Source organism: Limulus polyphemus, unplaced genomic scaffold (assembly GCF_000517525.1).
Source record: "Limulus polyphemus unplaced genomic scaffold, Limulus_polyphemus-2.1.2 Scaffold2726, whole genome shotgun sequence".
Classification (NCBI taxonomy): Eukaryota; Metazoa; Arthropoda; class Merostomata; order Xiphosura; family Limulidae; genus Limulus; species Limulus polyphemus.
In genome coordinates, this window is record NW_013668336.1 from 52545 (window position 1) to 69478 (window position 16934).

The following is a 16934-nucleotide window of genomic DNA, read 5'->3' on the forward strand; positions in this document are numbered from 1 at the left end:
AACGTAGCAGCATTATCTGAGGTTTAAAACTGGATTAATGTTGTGTGTTACTTCAAATCTTATTTGAGTTAGTAGTGTACTTCAGAACAAAAGAGGAGTTATTAAATGTTCAATTAACATTACTTGCTCTTGTATTAATTAGTGTTTCATTGTAAAGGAAACGTAAAAGAAGTATACAACTTAAATAAAGAGCATTTATAAAAACATCTACAGCAGTTGGTTAATTCTGTGCTGGTCAGCTTAAAGGAAATTCAATCGAAATTTCGTTTCAGGCAGATGTTTAAATCAAAACAAATACAATAGAGATAGTTCGGAGTCGTGTTTTGAAGCTGTTTATGAATTATACATGTGTGCGCGCGAATATACATATCCATATATAATCATATGGGAAATGAAGTTGAAAACTTAATATGTGAGATGGATTGGCGCTAAGTGTTTCCCACGCGAAGTGTTATTTTTTTTTCTTGCAATAAGTTGGTGGATGAATTCACAAAGCCAAACAGTGCTAGTAATTAAATATAAGCTGCGAGACAGAGCAGCCTTTATTATGTGTGTGCGTACATGTTATCAACACCACATAGGAGTGGTTGGTTATGGCTGTGCTTAAACACGTGCGGTATTGTGCGTTTTGCACATCTGTCAGGATCGAAAACACTAAGAAGACTCCTTCAGCATACCAAGTGCTTTTTAATGCGCTCCTTTTGTTCTGAGATTAAAATGTACGAGGTAACTAATGGCTTCAATGAAGAGATGGTAACCATAATAGACCAATTCAAAACTCAACGTCCTTTTTTTTACTAGTGAGGTATATCAAATAACTTGAACATTGAGAGACGTATCAAACGAAACATCTTTCCCATCACCACTAGTTCAGAGAAGAAAACAGTAAATATCTAAGTTGATCGAAATAACAAAACGCTAAAGAAACAATCTCTTCGTTTTTCAGTTATTCCAAATGTACTTAAAATATATCTACACAACGTTATGTTATTGTCTTCAATCCTGTTTATTCAAGTTAGTATATAATACCATCTACACAACGTTATGTTATTGTCTTCTTTCCTGTTTATTCAAGTTAGTATATAATACCATCTACACAACGTTATGTTATTGTCTTCTCTCCTGTTTATTCAAGTTAGTATATAATACCATCTACACAACGTTATGTTATTTGTCTTCTTTCCTATTTATTCAAGTTAGTATATAATACCATCTACACAACGTTATGTTATTGTCTTCTCTCCTGTTTATTCAAGTTAGTATATAATACCATCTACACAACGTTATGTTTTTGTCTTCTTTCCTGTTTATTTCAAGTTAGTATATAATACCATCTACACAACGTTATGTTTTTGTCTTCTCTCATGTTTATTCAAGTTAGTATGCACGCTATTTCTGAAACATCTTCAAATAATATTTGTATTTAATTTTACGCCCCTGATTTCTCCACTCAGTGATAGGGTATTTTGGGCAGAGATTGAACTTGAAGATACTTGTTGAATACGATTTTTCTCGTAAGAATTTTCGTGGTCGTCCTGCGTATTTCATCGAGCTCGTCGTACCGTATTTTTACATTTTTAATAAAATGGCTAAATTAGTTCAAAGTAAAAACAAATGTGTCGTTCTCTTTTTTTTTCTGTCAGTTTGACTTAAAAGTTTTCGTACACAGTTGCTCAACAATATACATGTATATTTGCGTTTATAACGCTAAGAATCGGCTTTCGATGCCCGTGGTGGGCACAGCACAGATAGTCCATTGTGTAGCTTTGTGTTTAACAAGAGGCAAATAAACAAGACTTTCAAGGTTTCAAGTTCTGAGAATTTATCTTTCGGTTTCATTTTTCCTTAGGATACCACATAACCCATTCAGAAGCACATGCCGCAACAAGGGTTTGTCCGGTTATTTCAATCGAATAATAGGATTGATTGTCACTTTTATAACGCGCTCTCATCTCAAAGTGCAGAGCTTGTTCAGCGGTATCACGTCTCGAACCCCAAACTCTTCGATACATAATTCTAGGCCACTCCTGGCCCTATTTCATAGATTAGAAGCCATGTAACTCGAAGACTTATAGAAGGTGATTCGTCAAATATCTGAAGAGCAGATGAAGCAGGAAAAAATTAAGTATATTCAAAAACGCAAAGGAAATAAGGTGCTCAGTCTTAATTTGCCCTCCAATGGCACAGTGGTATATCTGCGGACTTGTACTGCTAGAAACCGGGTTTCGATACCCGTGGTGGGCAGAGCACAGATAGCCCCTTGTGTAGCTTTGTGCTTAATAACAATCAATGACCGTCTTAATTTACTGAATATATGCATAAAACAATTATTGCGCCAAAAAACGATCAAAATCAAGTATAAACTTTAGTTGAAGTTATTGAATTAGCGAATTTCATCGACTGCAATTGTGTATTGGAATTATCTAATTAACGGATTACATCAACTCATTCACTATAATTGTATGTTGGAGTTATTGAATTTTAGGATTACATCGACTGCAACTGTATTTTTAAGTTATTGAATTGGCGAATTACATGGACTGCAATTGTGTATTTGAATTATTGAATTAACGAATTACATCAACTCATTCACTATAATTGTATGTTGGAATTATTGAATTAGAGGATTACATCAACTGTAATTTTATGTTGGATAAGTTGGCGTTTTTGAACAAATCCGAAAAGTAAGAAGTCGTAATAATTTCCTAAGTTTGTAGAAACTTATTCTCTTAGTTTAAAAAAAAACTTACTAAAATAATTCTAATAAATTAACGAAAATACCAGAATCCAACGAGCGTGTTAACGCTTTTCACACAAAGATAGAATGAAAAGCAGTTGGCAGCCGTTACGATATTGTAATATTATTGATAAACCAGTAATATGAACTCTACTAAACTGACACCCAAATCCCTCATAACAACAGTCAATAACCGGAAGGGTATTGGTCCATGGAGTACTATATCTATATCTATATATTCTTATGAATTGAAAGGTTTGCTTTCTTGCGTTAGGATCCTAAGCGATGGGTTTCGGATTTTAGGAAAGAATTGGCTAAATCTACCGGATATTTATTATGACGTATGCTATATTACTGGGCCTATTTAGTTCCCCCCTGAAATGTAGTAGACCAGCTTGTCAAGTCTGTTGAATCTCTCCAAGTGAGGTACATTATTGAGATCTTTGTTAAAGCTTCACTATATACCCCCAAATGTTTTATGTATGCAGCATGTCGTATTTAAAAAGAGTACCTTTTTTATTTCTAAAGCTGGTTCACATAAGGGGGTCACTATATTCCTCCTTTTTCTTCGGGGGACACTATATTCCTCCTCTTCTTCTATGCAGTGTTCTTTGAGTAAAACTGTCTTCTAACTTTTTAAATAAAATGGAATGAAGCGACGCTACATATTTCCACATGACGTCATGCGTGGAAATAGAAAACCAGCTGCCACCTACCCGTTTTCGGTTGTGGAGAAAATTGCTCTAGTAACGGTTACAAGACAGACTAACAGACAATTTGTTGTTTGTGAATGTAACAAAACGACATGAAGGAAAAGCTGAATATTCAAACAATACCAGGTCACTAAACATTTTTTTTTTTGTCTTCCGCTCGAATCTCAACCGAACTTCCTTTCATTTCTGTTTACTTGTTTAAAACATGTGATCAGTAAATCCTCGTTTTGGATCGTTTAGATTTATCCTTTATTGATTTCCGGTAAAAAAAAAATCAATGCATTTGCACAAAAGAAGTACAGTCAAAATTTGAACATGTTATATTATTTGAACGTCACATCCTTTCAAATACATGAAATATAAAAATACTTAAAATACTCTAATAAGTTCTCTTTTGTGTGTTTGTTTGATATTAAGCAGAAACCTACACAATGGGCTATCTGTGCTCTGCCCATCACGGGTATTCAAACCCGGTATCTAGCGTTGTAAGTCCGCAGACATTCCGCTCTGCCACTTGGGGGGGGGCGTAATAAGTCCTAATACTAGAATATTCTGTCATCGCTGAATTACCGTTTGATTTAAGAAAGTGAGTAAAAAAATTACAAAATACTAATTTTATGCTTCGTTGTTGAAATTCGCGCACAAGATCTATCTGTGTGTACTCTTGTGAGACCGGAAAGTGAAATTGTACCGTCACTCTTATAACGCACTCACAGCCCCAAAGTGCGGAGCGTGATTTTTTAGGAAGGGACTGAGAGGCGGTAATGGAACGCGAACCAAGGAATCTGCACGTTAACCACTAGGCCGCGCCTGGCTCGAGATTGGTAATGGGACGCGAACCAAGGAATCTTCACGTTAACCACTAGGCCGCACCTGGCTCGAGAATGGTAATGGGACGCGAACCAAGGAATCTGCACGTTAACCACTAGACCGCGCCTGGCTCGAGATTGGTAATGGGACGCGAACCAAGGAATCTGCATGTTAACCACTAGGCCGCGCCTGGCTCGAGATTGGTAATGGGACGCGAACCAAGGAATCTGCATGTTAACCACTAGGCCGCGCCTGGCTCGAGATTGCTATATGAAACATAAATTTTCTATGTTTTCAGATATTATTTCTCTAAGAGATAAGCTGTATCATATTCTATAAAGAAAATCGCGCGAATAATCTGTAGTTTAGTTATATCCAGTAAAATGACTCCAGGAACGGTTTTTCTATTAGCGTAAACATATACACTTCTAGAGGGACACTCGGTAGAGCGTACACTTCCGCCACGCAGCGTTGATCGTATTCGACTCTCAAAGAATACGAAAATGTGTCCGTATGTCATTCGTTATCAACAGATACAAACCATTTTTGGCAGGGCCATGAAGAATAGTATTCTACATATGTCCACCAAGTTTAATCAAATACCAATAATTTTTGACTGAGTTATAGAGGAAAAATCGGTCCTCAAGTTAACAAATAGGGATCTGTAACACAAACTTACTGCTGGCCCACCGGGGGACCAGTTTTTAACACAAACTTACCGCTGGCCCACCGGGGGACCAGTTTTTAACACAAACTTACCACTGGCCCACCAGGGGACCAGATTTTAACACAAAATTACCGCTGGCCCACCAGGGGACCAATTTTTAACGTAAACTTACTTAGTCCATTCCAAGCTTTTACTTGTTGTTAAACAAATGTTTAAACAACTCAATTCAATTATGTATCAGCTGCCTAGTGTCGGCTAACTATACGAAGAATTAAATTGTAGCGGAATGCTACAAGTTATTCAAATACCTATAGAATGACAGGTTCCTTTTTTGTGAGTGTAAAACACTTAAATACACCATATAAAAACAATTGATATTATTTCTCTGTGAAAAACAAACAACCGCCCTGTCATATTCTTCCTTTTTTTAAAAAAAAATCCATTTCTACCCTAATTCCATCGAATTATGGGTAACCTTTGTAAGTGAACAGTCTTTACACCGGGGTGGCTAGCCTAGTCAGTAACCATGGAGGACGGGGGTCTTGAACTCGTGATCCCCAAATCATGAGTCGACCATCTTAACCACCGAACCGTGCCAGGTCTGTCATCTTCTTGGTGCTTAAGACATTTAAGCATTGTTTTTAACATCATAGTGTAAATAATTTATGTAAACACGCTAAATATCTAGAGAAATGATTTATGTAAACACGCTAAATATCTAGAGAAATGATTTATGTAAACACGCTAAATATCTAAAGAAATCATTTATGTAAACACGCTAAATATCTAGAGAAATAATTTATGTAAACATGCTAAATATCTAGAGAAATAATTCATGTAAACACGTTAAATATCTAGAGAAATAATTTATGTAAACACGCTAAATATCTAGTGAAGTAAAGTATGCGAAATATTTAGAGAAGCAGCTCAATTATAATACGCTAAATATCTAGAGGCCCCCAGTGGCTCAGCTTTAAGTCTAAGGACATATAGTACTTAAATTGAGTTTCGATACCCTCGGTATTGGTTTGGTAGTTATTAAACGCAAAGCTACATAATAGGCTATCTGTGCTCTGCCCATCACGGGTATCGTAACCCGATTTTTAACGTTCTAGGACTGTAGATTTAGCGCTGAATCACTGGAAGGCGATCCGCTCGGTGAGAACAGAAAAGATAGCCCCTTCTTGTAACTTTGGGCTCAACAACAAATAAATAAAACATCTACAGAAGCCAAATAAAAGACGCTAAATATCTAGAGAAGTAAAGTAAGAGACCCTAAATACCTAGTGGAGAAAAATAAAAAATGCTAAATATCTAGAGAAGTAAAATAAAAGACGCTAAATATCTAGAGAAGTAAAGTAAGAGACCCTAAATACCTAGTGGAGAAAAATAAAAAATGCTAAATATCTAGAGAAGTAAAATAAAAGACGCTAAATATCTAGAGAAGTAAAGTAAGAGACTCTAAATATCTATAGAAGTAAAATAAAAGACGCTAAATATCTATAGAAGTAAAATAAAAGATGCTAAATATCTATGATATTTAGCGTCTTTTATTTTACTTCTATAGATATTTAGCATCTTTTATTTTTCTCCACTAGGTATTTAGGGTCTCTTACTTTACTTCTCTAGATAATTAGCGTCTTTTATTTTACTTCTATAGATATTTAGCGTCTTTTATTTTACTTCTCTAGATATTTAGCGTCTTTTATTTTACTTCTTAGAGAAGTAAAATAAAAGACGCTAAATATCTATAGAAGTAAAATAAAAGACGCTAAATATCTATAGAAGTAAAATAAAAGACGCTAAATACCTAGAGAAGTAAAGTAAACGACTAGATATCTAGAGAAGTAAAGTAAAACTCGCTAAATATCTCAAGCTAATGCCTTTCTGAATGTTTAAACTCTAAAATTACCAATGGGTTTGGCATGGACTCCATCTTTATAAACCATATGTAAACCAAAATTCTAGTGGGTGCATTACTTTGTTGATTACGGGTTTGACTGTAAAAGTATCCCTGGAGTGTGGGTGTCATGCCCCGAAGCTTCTCCACATACATACACACAAATGTAAATCACCAACATTGCAATTATTTACACTGATTACTGCTGGAATTTTCTATGAGTTTTTGCTTAGAAAATGTATGACTTAGCCTACTTTATTTGGTCAGTTCTTTAAAGTGATAGTTTCAGGACTAAGCTTCTTTTTTTTGGTTTGTTAAGGTTTTATTGCATCATAAAATATGCTTTGTTACGTCAACCCTGAACTGTCACGAGACATTAACCTATAACATCTTTTGTACGTATTAGTATTGTATCTGAAACACTTTAAGTGTCGTGTGAGAAACATGAATATATTTATCCTAATGATAGTTTAAGTCAATGTTTGGATATTTGAGAAATCCATAAATTTGAATTGAAACTATTGTACTATGGTAACTAATTGTTAATATATATTGTAATTAGACTAGCTTTACTATTGTACAAAGCCGGTGTTGGACCCATGCTTCTATAGCAAATAGGTTTGGGGACAAACATGGCTCCAGGTTACTAGGATGAGTTTGCAGTCAGCCCTGATGGATGGATGAACAGAAGTGCTAACTTCAATAGAACATAGACGTTTTAAATAAAAATAATGAAAACTATGTAATGTTTATAATCCATAAATTCAAGTCAGAAGCAAACGTGTATAATATAAAACAAAAATGAGCATACTATTTATTCCAGATCTATACAATGTGGAAGATACAGTACTCATTTCATGAACAGGAATCAGTTATTTATCATTTTATACGTTCGACTTTTCAAGGCGTGAAAGTAAACCTTTAAGTATAACTAATCAGCACATAATTTTTAAAGAACCTTGTTTTCATCTATACGATGCAGAACATCAAATACAAAAAATAATTTGAAGAACACTTAGCACGAATGGACAAAGTAAGTGAACGTTGAGACTGAGCAGGATTCGAACTCGAGACTCTGCTAACCGAATAGATGCTGTAGTAACCACATTTTGAATGTTGTACTTGTCAGATCTCATTTGATTGATTAATACCGATCGAATTTGTATGTAAAGCAATCGTGATTAAAACCTATCCAAGGTACACACACACAAACACACATCAGCAATTTCTTTCATAATGGCCCGGCATGGCCAGGTGGTCAGGGCGCTCAACTCGCAATCTGCAGGTCGCGGGTTCGCATCCCCGTCCTACCAAACATGCTCGCCCTTTCAGCCGTGGGGGCGTTATAATGTGACGGTCAATCCCACTATTCGTTGGTAAAAGAGTAGCCCAAGAGTTGGACGTGGGTGGTGATGACTAGCTGCCTTCCCTCTAGTCTTACACTGCTAAATTAGGGATGGCTAGCGCAGATAGCCCTCGTGTAGCTTTGCGCGAAATTCAAAACAAACAAACAAACTGAAAGTTTGAATTTTATATATGATTTCTTTTAAGTGTCATTCTCTCTCTCGAATTTTTAGGTCCGATGTTGTTGGACCTGAGAAGATCAGGTATACCTTTGACCTTCCTTCCCTCCTAACAGTATATTCTTGCTCTTTTATTTTTATTGCTATGTCAATTGTTTCAGATTTCATGTGTAATTTGTTTTCCTTTAAAGATGATTTTTGGTACTTTTTATTGTTTAAAACTTCTGCTTCTTGGTATTGTAGTTTGGTCGAGTTTACACTGCAGGATGTTTCACGGGGTCCACACTAACGATGTTATATCCAGGTTGCTGAGGTTATATTTCATCCACATAGAATTTTTCCGATAATAGTTCCCACACTTACACAATGACAGATTTATTTTCTTAGCGTTCGTTAATTAATAAAATTTCACATTGACCTTTTAAGGCCTTGTTCATATTATGGGCTGATACCATCAGTGAGACATAATTACATGTAATTATCTAATATATGATTTTTTAATTTATCTATCTTCTTCATCGGGATTCGGTCCATGTTTTGGACCAGAGAGGGTCAGTGTAGACCTCTTACTCCCAAACAGTTTTAAATGTTAATGCGTTGTAGCCCTTTAAATCTCGCGGGTACTTTACGTCATATTCATACGCAAGAGTACGAGTGGTTAATTATTACTTAGAAAATAAACACATAGTTCGGGCGAAAAATATTTAACTTTACTTCATATATCCTTAAATCATATTTAAAATAATCATTGTATAAGCAGAAACATATAAGAAATAGAGTTAATATTTAGAACTACTTTGTTTGTGCGTATTTACATCTATCTTTCACTATCGTCGAGGGTCGGGTCAACGCGCGTTGATGCAGCAGAGCGTGTAGCGTAGAAGAGAGAAGTGAGTGTGGACGTTAATTTGTCTGTCGTCTCGTTTTGAATGTTCTTCTGGTTCATCATGACAACTTTATAAACTGTGTTGTAAAAATTGTGAAACATTTTGAAAGATGAAGATTTTACCAACGTCCTCAAAACTCTGTTTTTGGACAGCAGTGTTTTACACAGGTGAGTAAACACCAAACTTATCAATCCTCGATGAAGTCGCTTTGCTCGTGCACTTCCTTGCACGTGCGAATTGGCGTTTTAACTTTAAAAAAATTAGTATATAACGTTTATTAAATCGTGACGCTTCTTCCTTTATAACTTGCTGTTAAAACTTTATTTATCTGTGGTCATTATTCTCGACATGTTTTATTTGCCTGCTATATCTTAATTTGTTATAACGCGATGATTTTAAGTTATTTAAAATAACTTGGACTTTTCACACATTAGCAAAAAATTATATTTTAGTTTTTCAAGCTCTGAGTTCATAAAACGATTTGTTTCAGATACTAGCTAGCAGATACTAGCACAGCTATACTAGGGCTATCTACGCTAGCCATCCCTAGTTTTGATGTGATAGACTAGAGCTGATAGAGGGAAGGCAGCTAATGGCAGGAGTTAAGCACATCCACTGCCCCAAACTGCTTAAAACGATTTCTTTTCTGTTTTTTGAGGGAACGAAACGCGAACCAGAGACCCTCAGATCTATAGTCCGTCACGATAAAAAGATGCCACATCTTTTTTTGTTGTTGTTAAATATTGATATAAAATTAGTTAATTATTATTATAATTATTGTATTGAGATAGAAGATAAGTTCTCTATTCAAGTCCTCTGGTAGGTTACATCACACCGTTTCGCTCTGTTTAACTGTCACAAGAGATTCAAACTAATATTATATATTTCTCCATGTTTGGTATGTTTCACATACAAATGTTGCATAGGTTACGTAATGAACGACAAAATCTCAGTTACTTCCATATGAATGACTACTTTTCAGAAAGCGTTGCTAAACAAGTAACGTTGGAATGATTTTATAAATGCGATACAAATCACAGATCTCATACGTGAAAACGAAGAATACGACTTCTGTATTTAATTTTAGGTTACAAAAACTAATGGCGCGAAAAAGTTTATGTAATCGTTTCGAAAAGAAGAAGAAATTAAATATGTCGACTAAATAAAACAACGCGAACAACCTGAACGGATAAGTATAAATATTGGCACACAAATCATATCGAGTTTCTAATCTATTAGTTTGTGTCTCGCCAACTTTTAGTTTACAGTTTGATGTTAAATTAATTTCTTTGAATGAAACACATAAGTAAAAGCCCCCCACCCCCACAGTAGCACAGTTACCTTGCACAGTTTACAGTTTAATGTTAAATTAATTTCTTTGAATGAAACACATAAGTAACCCCCCCCCCAGTAGCACAGCTGTATGTCTGCGGACTTACAACGCTAGAATCCGGGTTTCGATACCCGTGGTGGGCAGAGCACAGATAGCCCATCGTGTAGCTTTGTGCTTAACTTAAAAAAAAAGTAAAAAACAAATACTTTTGCACATAAACAAATGGGAGATCGATGTAGTTCATTGATTTTCTCATTCTCATAAAAAATTAACAATGTTTGCCTTGAGATTTTTACAAAGAAAGATAAAATATTACATTATTACTTCTTTTCTTTCTTCCTCGTTAGTTCTTGTAGCTTGAGTAGTCAAACAGGTTCCTAACAACTATTTCAGAGTTCGATCCCGGCGGCAGGCGGAAATACGCGCATGACCCGAGCCAAAAAATCTTCCGTTGTCGCTATGACCGTTTGTACCGTGTGCCGGAGGAAACAAGCTTTTTCTTCTTCTCCTGCTGTTGTTGGTTTACGTCAATTAGTTATTCGGCCAGTCGGCATGACTGTCGCACGCACATGTTTATTTATTTTGTGATTTGTGTCGTACAATTTAGCATTAATCCAGTTAAATAGGTTAAATCAGCCAATCAAACACTTATATTTTATAACGAAAATCACGTGAGTAGCACAAGCAGATGTGAAGCATAGGTCTTATCAGATTCTGTATACAGTTTGGACACATCCACTATTTTTGTTGTTTTTTAATGAAGGCTTCGAGATGTTTTATATGAAATCTCGTAACTGGTAATTTCTATCCAACTAATGTATTCCCACCGGTGGTTTTCTACATTAGAATATGGATTTCAATTATTGTGAATATCTGGGTGTTTTTCATGATGTTAACCCTCATTAGGTTCTTTCTCGGCTTCAAATGAGGATTTTTTTCAGCCTCTGATTAGTTCTAGATGAGACCCTGGTTTATACTGCTCAATGTTTAGTGTTTTTTAAAGAAGTTTGTTAATTTCGTGATCGAAAATATAGTTCGAAATAATGAAGACTTGGTACTTAAATGACCATTAAAACATGTTACCTTGGACAAGTAAATGACCATTAAAACATGTTACCTTGGACAACTAAATGACCATTACAACATGATTCCTTGCACAGTTAAGTGTTCATTAGAAAATGATTCCTTGGACAATTAAATGACTATAGTAGAACATAATTCATTGGAAACTAAAATGATCATTAGAGCAATATACCTTGGACACTAGAATGACGATTATAACATGATACCTTGGACAATTAAATGACTATAGTAGAACATAATTCATTGGAAACTAAAATGATCATTAGAGCAATATACCATTGGACACTATAATGACGATTTTAGCATGATTCCTTGGACACTAAAATTACCATTAGAGCATGATTCCTTGGGCACTAGAATGACGATTATAACATGATTCCTTGGACAATTAAATTACCATTAGAGCATGATTCCTTGGGCACTAGAATGACGATTATAACATGATACCTTGGACACTGAAATGACGATTTTAGCATGATTCCTTGGACACTAAAATTACCATTAGAGCATGATTCCTTGGGCACTAGAATGACGATTATAACATGATACCTTGGACACTAAAATGACGATTTTAGCATGATTCCTTGGACACTAAAATTACCATTAGAACATGATTCCTTGGGCACTAGAATGACGATTGTAACATGATTGCTTGGATAAGTCGGGCTAAACGAGAAATGTCTCTTAAAGTAATATAATGTAGTGCTTAGGAAGTTCACAATAATACTACTATGTAGGAAACAAACAATAAAGAATGAGGTTATTAACCTTCTGATGATTTGATTTGTATATATTTTAAAAGTAAAACATCTTTTATCCTCATCACGTGGATCGTCTTATCTTGTCGGAGTGTTTAATGAAATATATTTTGAGGTTATTAACCTTCTGATGATTTGATTTGTATATATTTTAAAAGTAAAACATCTTTTATCCTCATCACGTGGATCGTCTTATCTTGTCGGAGTGTTTAATGAAATATATTTTGTCCTGCACAGCTTAACAGACTAAAATGAATGTACGACCTCCCCCAATCTCTCTCTTTTTTCTTTTAAGATAATGAATTGGGATCTTTTAACCATTGCTTACTTATAGAGATCTATTTATGTGAGGAATATAATAAGTGTAGTAGTTCATGCACACTAACGCAAATATACGACTGACCTTTCGCTACTACAGCGATATACATTTCTAACGCTTGCTATTTTTCCGTAATAACGAGTTCAGGAGGAAACATGTGTTTTAGCGTGAGTTAGATTAAAGTAAACAATGTGTCTGAGTTAGATTAAAGTAAACAATGTGCCTGAGTTAGATTAAAGTAAACAATGTGTCTGAGTTAGATTAAAGTAAACAATGTCTCTGGGTTAGATTAGTATGTTTTGAAGTTAAGCTCAAAGCTACATAATGGGCTATCTGTGCTCTGCCCACTACGGGTATCTAAACCCGGTTTCTAGCATTGTAAGTATGTAGACATTCCGCTGTGCCATTGGGGGGGGGCGGTTAGATTAGAGTAAACAATGTGTCTGAGTTAACTTAAAGTAAACAACGTCTCTGAGTTAGACTAGAGCACACGCTGTCCCCACTATCGCGGTTTAATTCTAAATCAAATGTTATGTAATTGTAGCCTGAGTTAGATTAAAGTAAACAATGTGTCTGAGTTAAATTAAAGTAAACAACGTCTCTGAGTTAGACTAGAGCACACGCTGTCCCCACTATCGCGGTTTAATTCTAAATCAAATGTTATGTAATTGTAGCCTGAGTTAGACTAGAGCACACACTGTTCCCACTATCGCGGTTTAATTCTAAATCAAATGTTATGTAATTGTAGCCTGAGTTAGATTAGAGCACACAGACACTGTCTCGACTATTATGGTTTCATTCCCAATCAAATGTTAAATCATACACTAAAATGCAGGATCGAGTGTCAAATGTTCACTTTTTTCAGGCTTGTGCTGCTTTGTTCACTTCTTTTCTAGAACAACAACAATAATATCGTCCTTTGAAACCTGAAGGGAAACTAATCTCTACCTCTAAACCTTGGGAAGATATCACTTCTTCCTTCTCCAACATCCCATGTACAACCAAACAACATCAAGTCTACCTACAGAAACTTCGATTCAGTTTGACTCCTAGTGAACAACCAATGTTGTTGTTGTTGTTGCGTTTTATTAAACCTTTATCTTTATCACAAGTTTCATTTCAAAAACGTAGAAAGATAATGATTGGAGACGGCTTTAATGGGTAATAACTTTAATATAAGTTTAACATAACAGCAAATGTACAACGGTTCGACAAGGTTTCGTCATCATCAGGCACGACAAAATCTTGTCGAAACGTTGTACATTTGCTGTTATGTTCAACTTATATTAAAGTTTTTCTTCATTACTCATTCAAGCCGTCTCCTATCATTATTAGTCTCAAAGTGGGTTCCTCGTTATCGAATTTGAAAACGTAGAAAGAGATGCTTAAAACTCTCGACATTAGAGAATTTTAGTTAATGTAGCTTTAATTTACTTGAAATGTGCAATGAATTGGCATCTATATATATACACACACTCACCTTAATGATCTCATGACAAAAAGTATTTTTAACGAGGCCTAGCTCTCAGATTTGTACGAGTTGTAGCTGAATTACGTAGTATATGTAATTTCATGTTTACCGATCTTGTTGCCTATTATGAGATTGAGTTACAGCAGTTAACTGTTACAGCATTTATGTAATTTCATGTTTACCGATCTTGTTGCCTATTATGAGATTGAGTTACAGCAGTTAACTGTTACAGCATTTATGTAATTTCATGTTTACCGATCTTGTTGCCTATTATGAGATTGAGTTACAGCAGTTAACTGTTACAGCATTTATGTAAGTTCATGTTTACCGATCTTGTTGCCTATTATGAGATTGAGTTTATAAGATAACTGTTACAGCATTTATGTAATTTCACCTCTACAGCATGACGTTAATTTTTCACTTCGTACTTTATATACTCAACAGTTATTCTCAACCAGTTTAAATATACAAGTTGTGATAATTTCTTGAATAACCACATCTTAAAATCGAAGAGCAACCAAGATGGGGGAAATTATGAAAATGCTACCTACATCTGGTTCTCGTTTTTTAAGTATAGATTTCTCCACAGAAAGCGCAGCGCATTTGTTCTTCAAGTTTTATTTCAGTGTATGCCAAGAAACAGATCTGAAAGAGAACCTAGCTTAAGGTTCTGTATTACTACTTATATATATCTAGGTTTGAAAGTATGCTTTGAGTTCAGGTATAAGAAAACACCTTTTTTTTTTTAACCTGATCATGCAGGTGTTGACATTGTATCAAAGTACACCTGGATATCTCTCTCTCCTTTTCTTTACAACAAACTCACAACAGCCATTCAGAAACATGGTGTGATTCAGATCTTTGAAACCCTCGTGAGTTTGATCGGATTACCTGGAATCGGATTATTTTAATTCTTATACAAAGGTGTGGCTTTGTTGTGTGGCTCCAACACCATTCACTTCGCCGTTGGCTAGCCCGCGACCCGGACCCTAACTTTTGTCGCCCCTTTAGGCGACAACATATTTGTGTGTGTGAAATGTGCTCGGTCAGTGCCTTTAACATTCTTTGTGCACTAATAATGTACTATTGTAAAGAAAGAATTGAAACCCAAGATAACATTAAGATTATGACAGTTGCTGATCCTAAATCACAGGAAATCTATAACAAAAAAATTAAAATATATAGATGAAAGACACTAATATAAAACTATTTTTTATTATATTTCTACATAAAACATAACATTTTTTGTATTATGAGGGCGATTTTTACATTATTAGCTTAATATATGGATTTAAGACTAACTTAAGCCTCCTAAGCTAGCCCAACTTTGTTAGTATTGGGATTACGGACGAAAATGCCGTTGGGATGAGGGAACCAAAATGACGAATCAATACATTCTAGTCATTATATTGCGTACTTCTTGTTAGTATTGAATTAACTGCTGCTCTGTGCATGCGCATTGCTTTGATTAAAAAATAATGATATTTATTTAGATGTAGTCTAATAGAGGGTTAGTGTCCAGTATACTTGGATAACTGAGGTCTATATTAGCTATTATTGTATTAGCGTTAACAAGTACACTAACACGTATATATACAGCTTGTACAACTAAATCAAATATTCACTTACAAATTCTATCTTCCTGATACCGTTGATCATTATCATTCAGTGTACTTTTTAGTGGTTTTGGTCTACGTTTCTGATTATTATGTTAATTACCTACAGAAAATGATGTCATTAATGGCTAACGTAATGTCACCCATCTTGCCATCGGACTACGGGCAAGTATATATTTTCCAAAGATGTTGATTTGTTTGTTTTGAATTTCGCGCAAAGCTACGCGAGGGATATCTGCGCTAGCCGTCCCTAATTTAGCAGTGTAAGACTAGAGGGAAAGCGTTTCGAATTTTTATCGCACTGTAACGTACGTTTCTAAAGATTTATTGCACTGTAAATTGCGTATCTAACTTTTATTACACTGTAAAGTGCATTTATAAAATTTTACCTATTGTATATTGCGTTTCTAAAGATTTATCGCACTGTGAATTGCGTTTCTAATTTTTATTGCACTGTAAAGTGCGTTTATAAAATTTTACCGTATTGTAAATTGCGTTTCTAATTTGTATTGCACTGTAACGTACGTTTCTAAAGATTTATTGCACTGTAAATTGCGTTTCTAATTTTTATTACACTGTAAAGTACCTTTATAAAAGTTTGCCGTATTGTCTATTGCGTTTCTAATTTGTATTGCACTGTAACGTGCGTTTCTAAAGATTTATCACACTGTAAATTGCGTTTCTGATTTTTATCGCACTGTAACGTGCGTTTCTAAAGTTCTAACGCACGTTAAAATTCGTTTTCATACTCTTATCATAATGTTATAACGTAAATTTTCGAATCCTTATCACACTCTAAAATGCGCGTTTTCGAATTATTCGTACATTGTAACGTGCGTTTAAGAACTTCCATTACATTGTACAACGTGCGTTTATGAACTCCCATTACATTGTACAACGTGCGTTTCTGAATTTTTATTATACTGTGTTAAGTTTCATTGTACCCGAATGTGCCTTATTAACCTCTTATTATACCACTGTACGGGTTTCCAACTCGTATTATAACATTTATTTCTGATCTTTAACTCCTATTAAATCTTAATATGTATTCTTAAACTCTTATTACAGTATTAGCATGCATTTCTGAACTGTCTGGTTGCACTGTTGACTCTATACT

The 16934-nt window shown here is 35.0% G+C and overlaps 1 protein-coding gene across 1 annotated transcript in view; it reads left to right on the forward strand.

Moving 5' to 3' along the window:
• The first annotated feature begins 9095 nt into the window (after positions 1 to 9095).
• LOC106467746 (hemicentin-1-like) overlaps positions 9096 to 16934 on the forward strand; it is a 71011-nt gene continuing 63172 nt past the window's right edge. Inside the window, exon 1 of the mRNA XM_022395929.1 lies at positions 9096 to 9404. Within this exon, the coding sequence (XP_022251637.1) occupies positions 9347 to 9404 (58 nt within the window). The 5' untranslated portion in view covers positions 9096 to 9346. The remainder of the gene's footprint in view (positions 9405 to 16934) is intronic.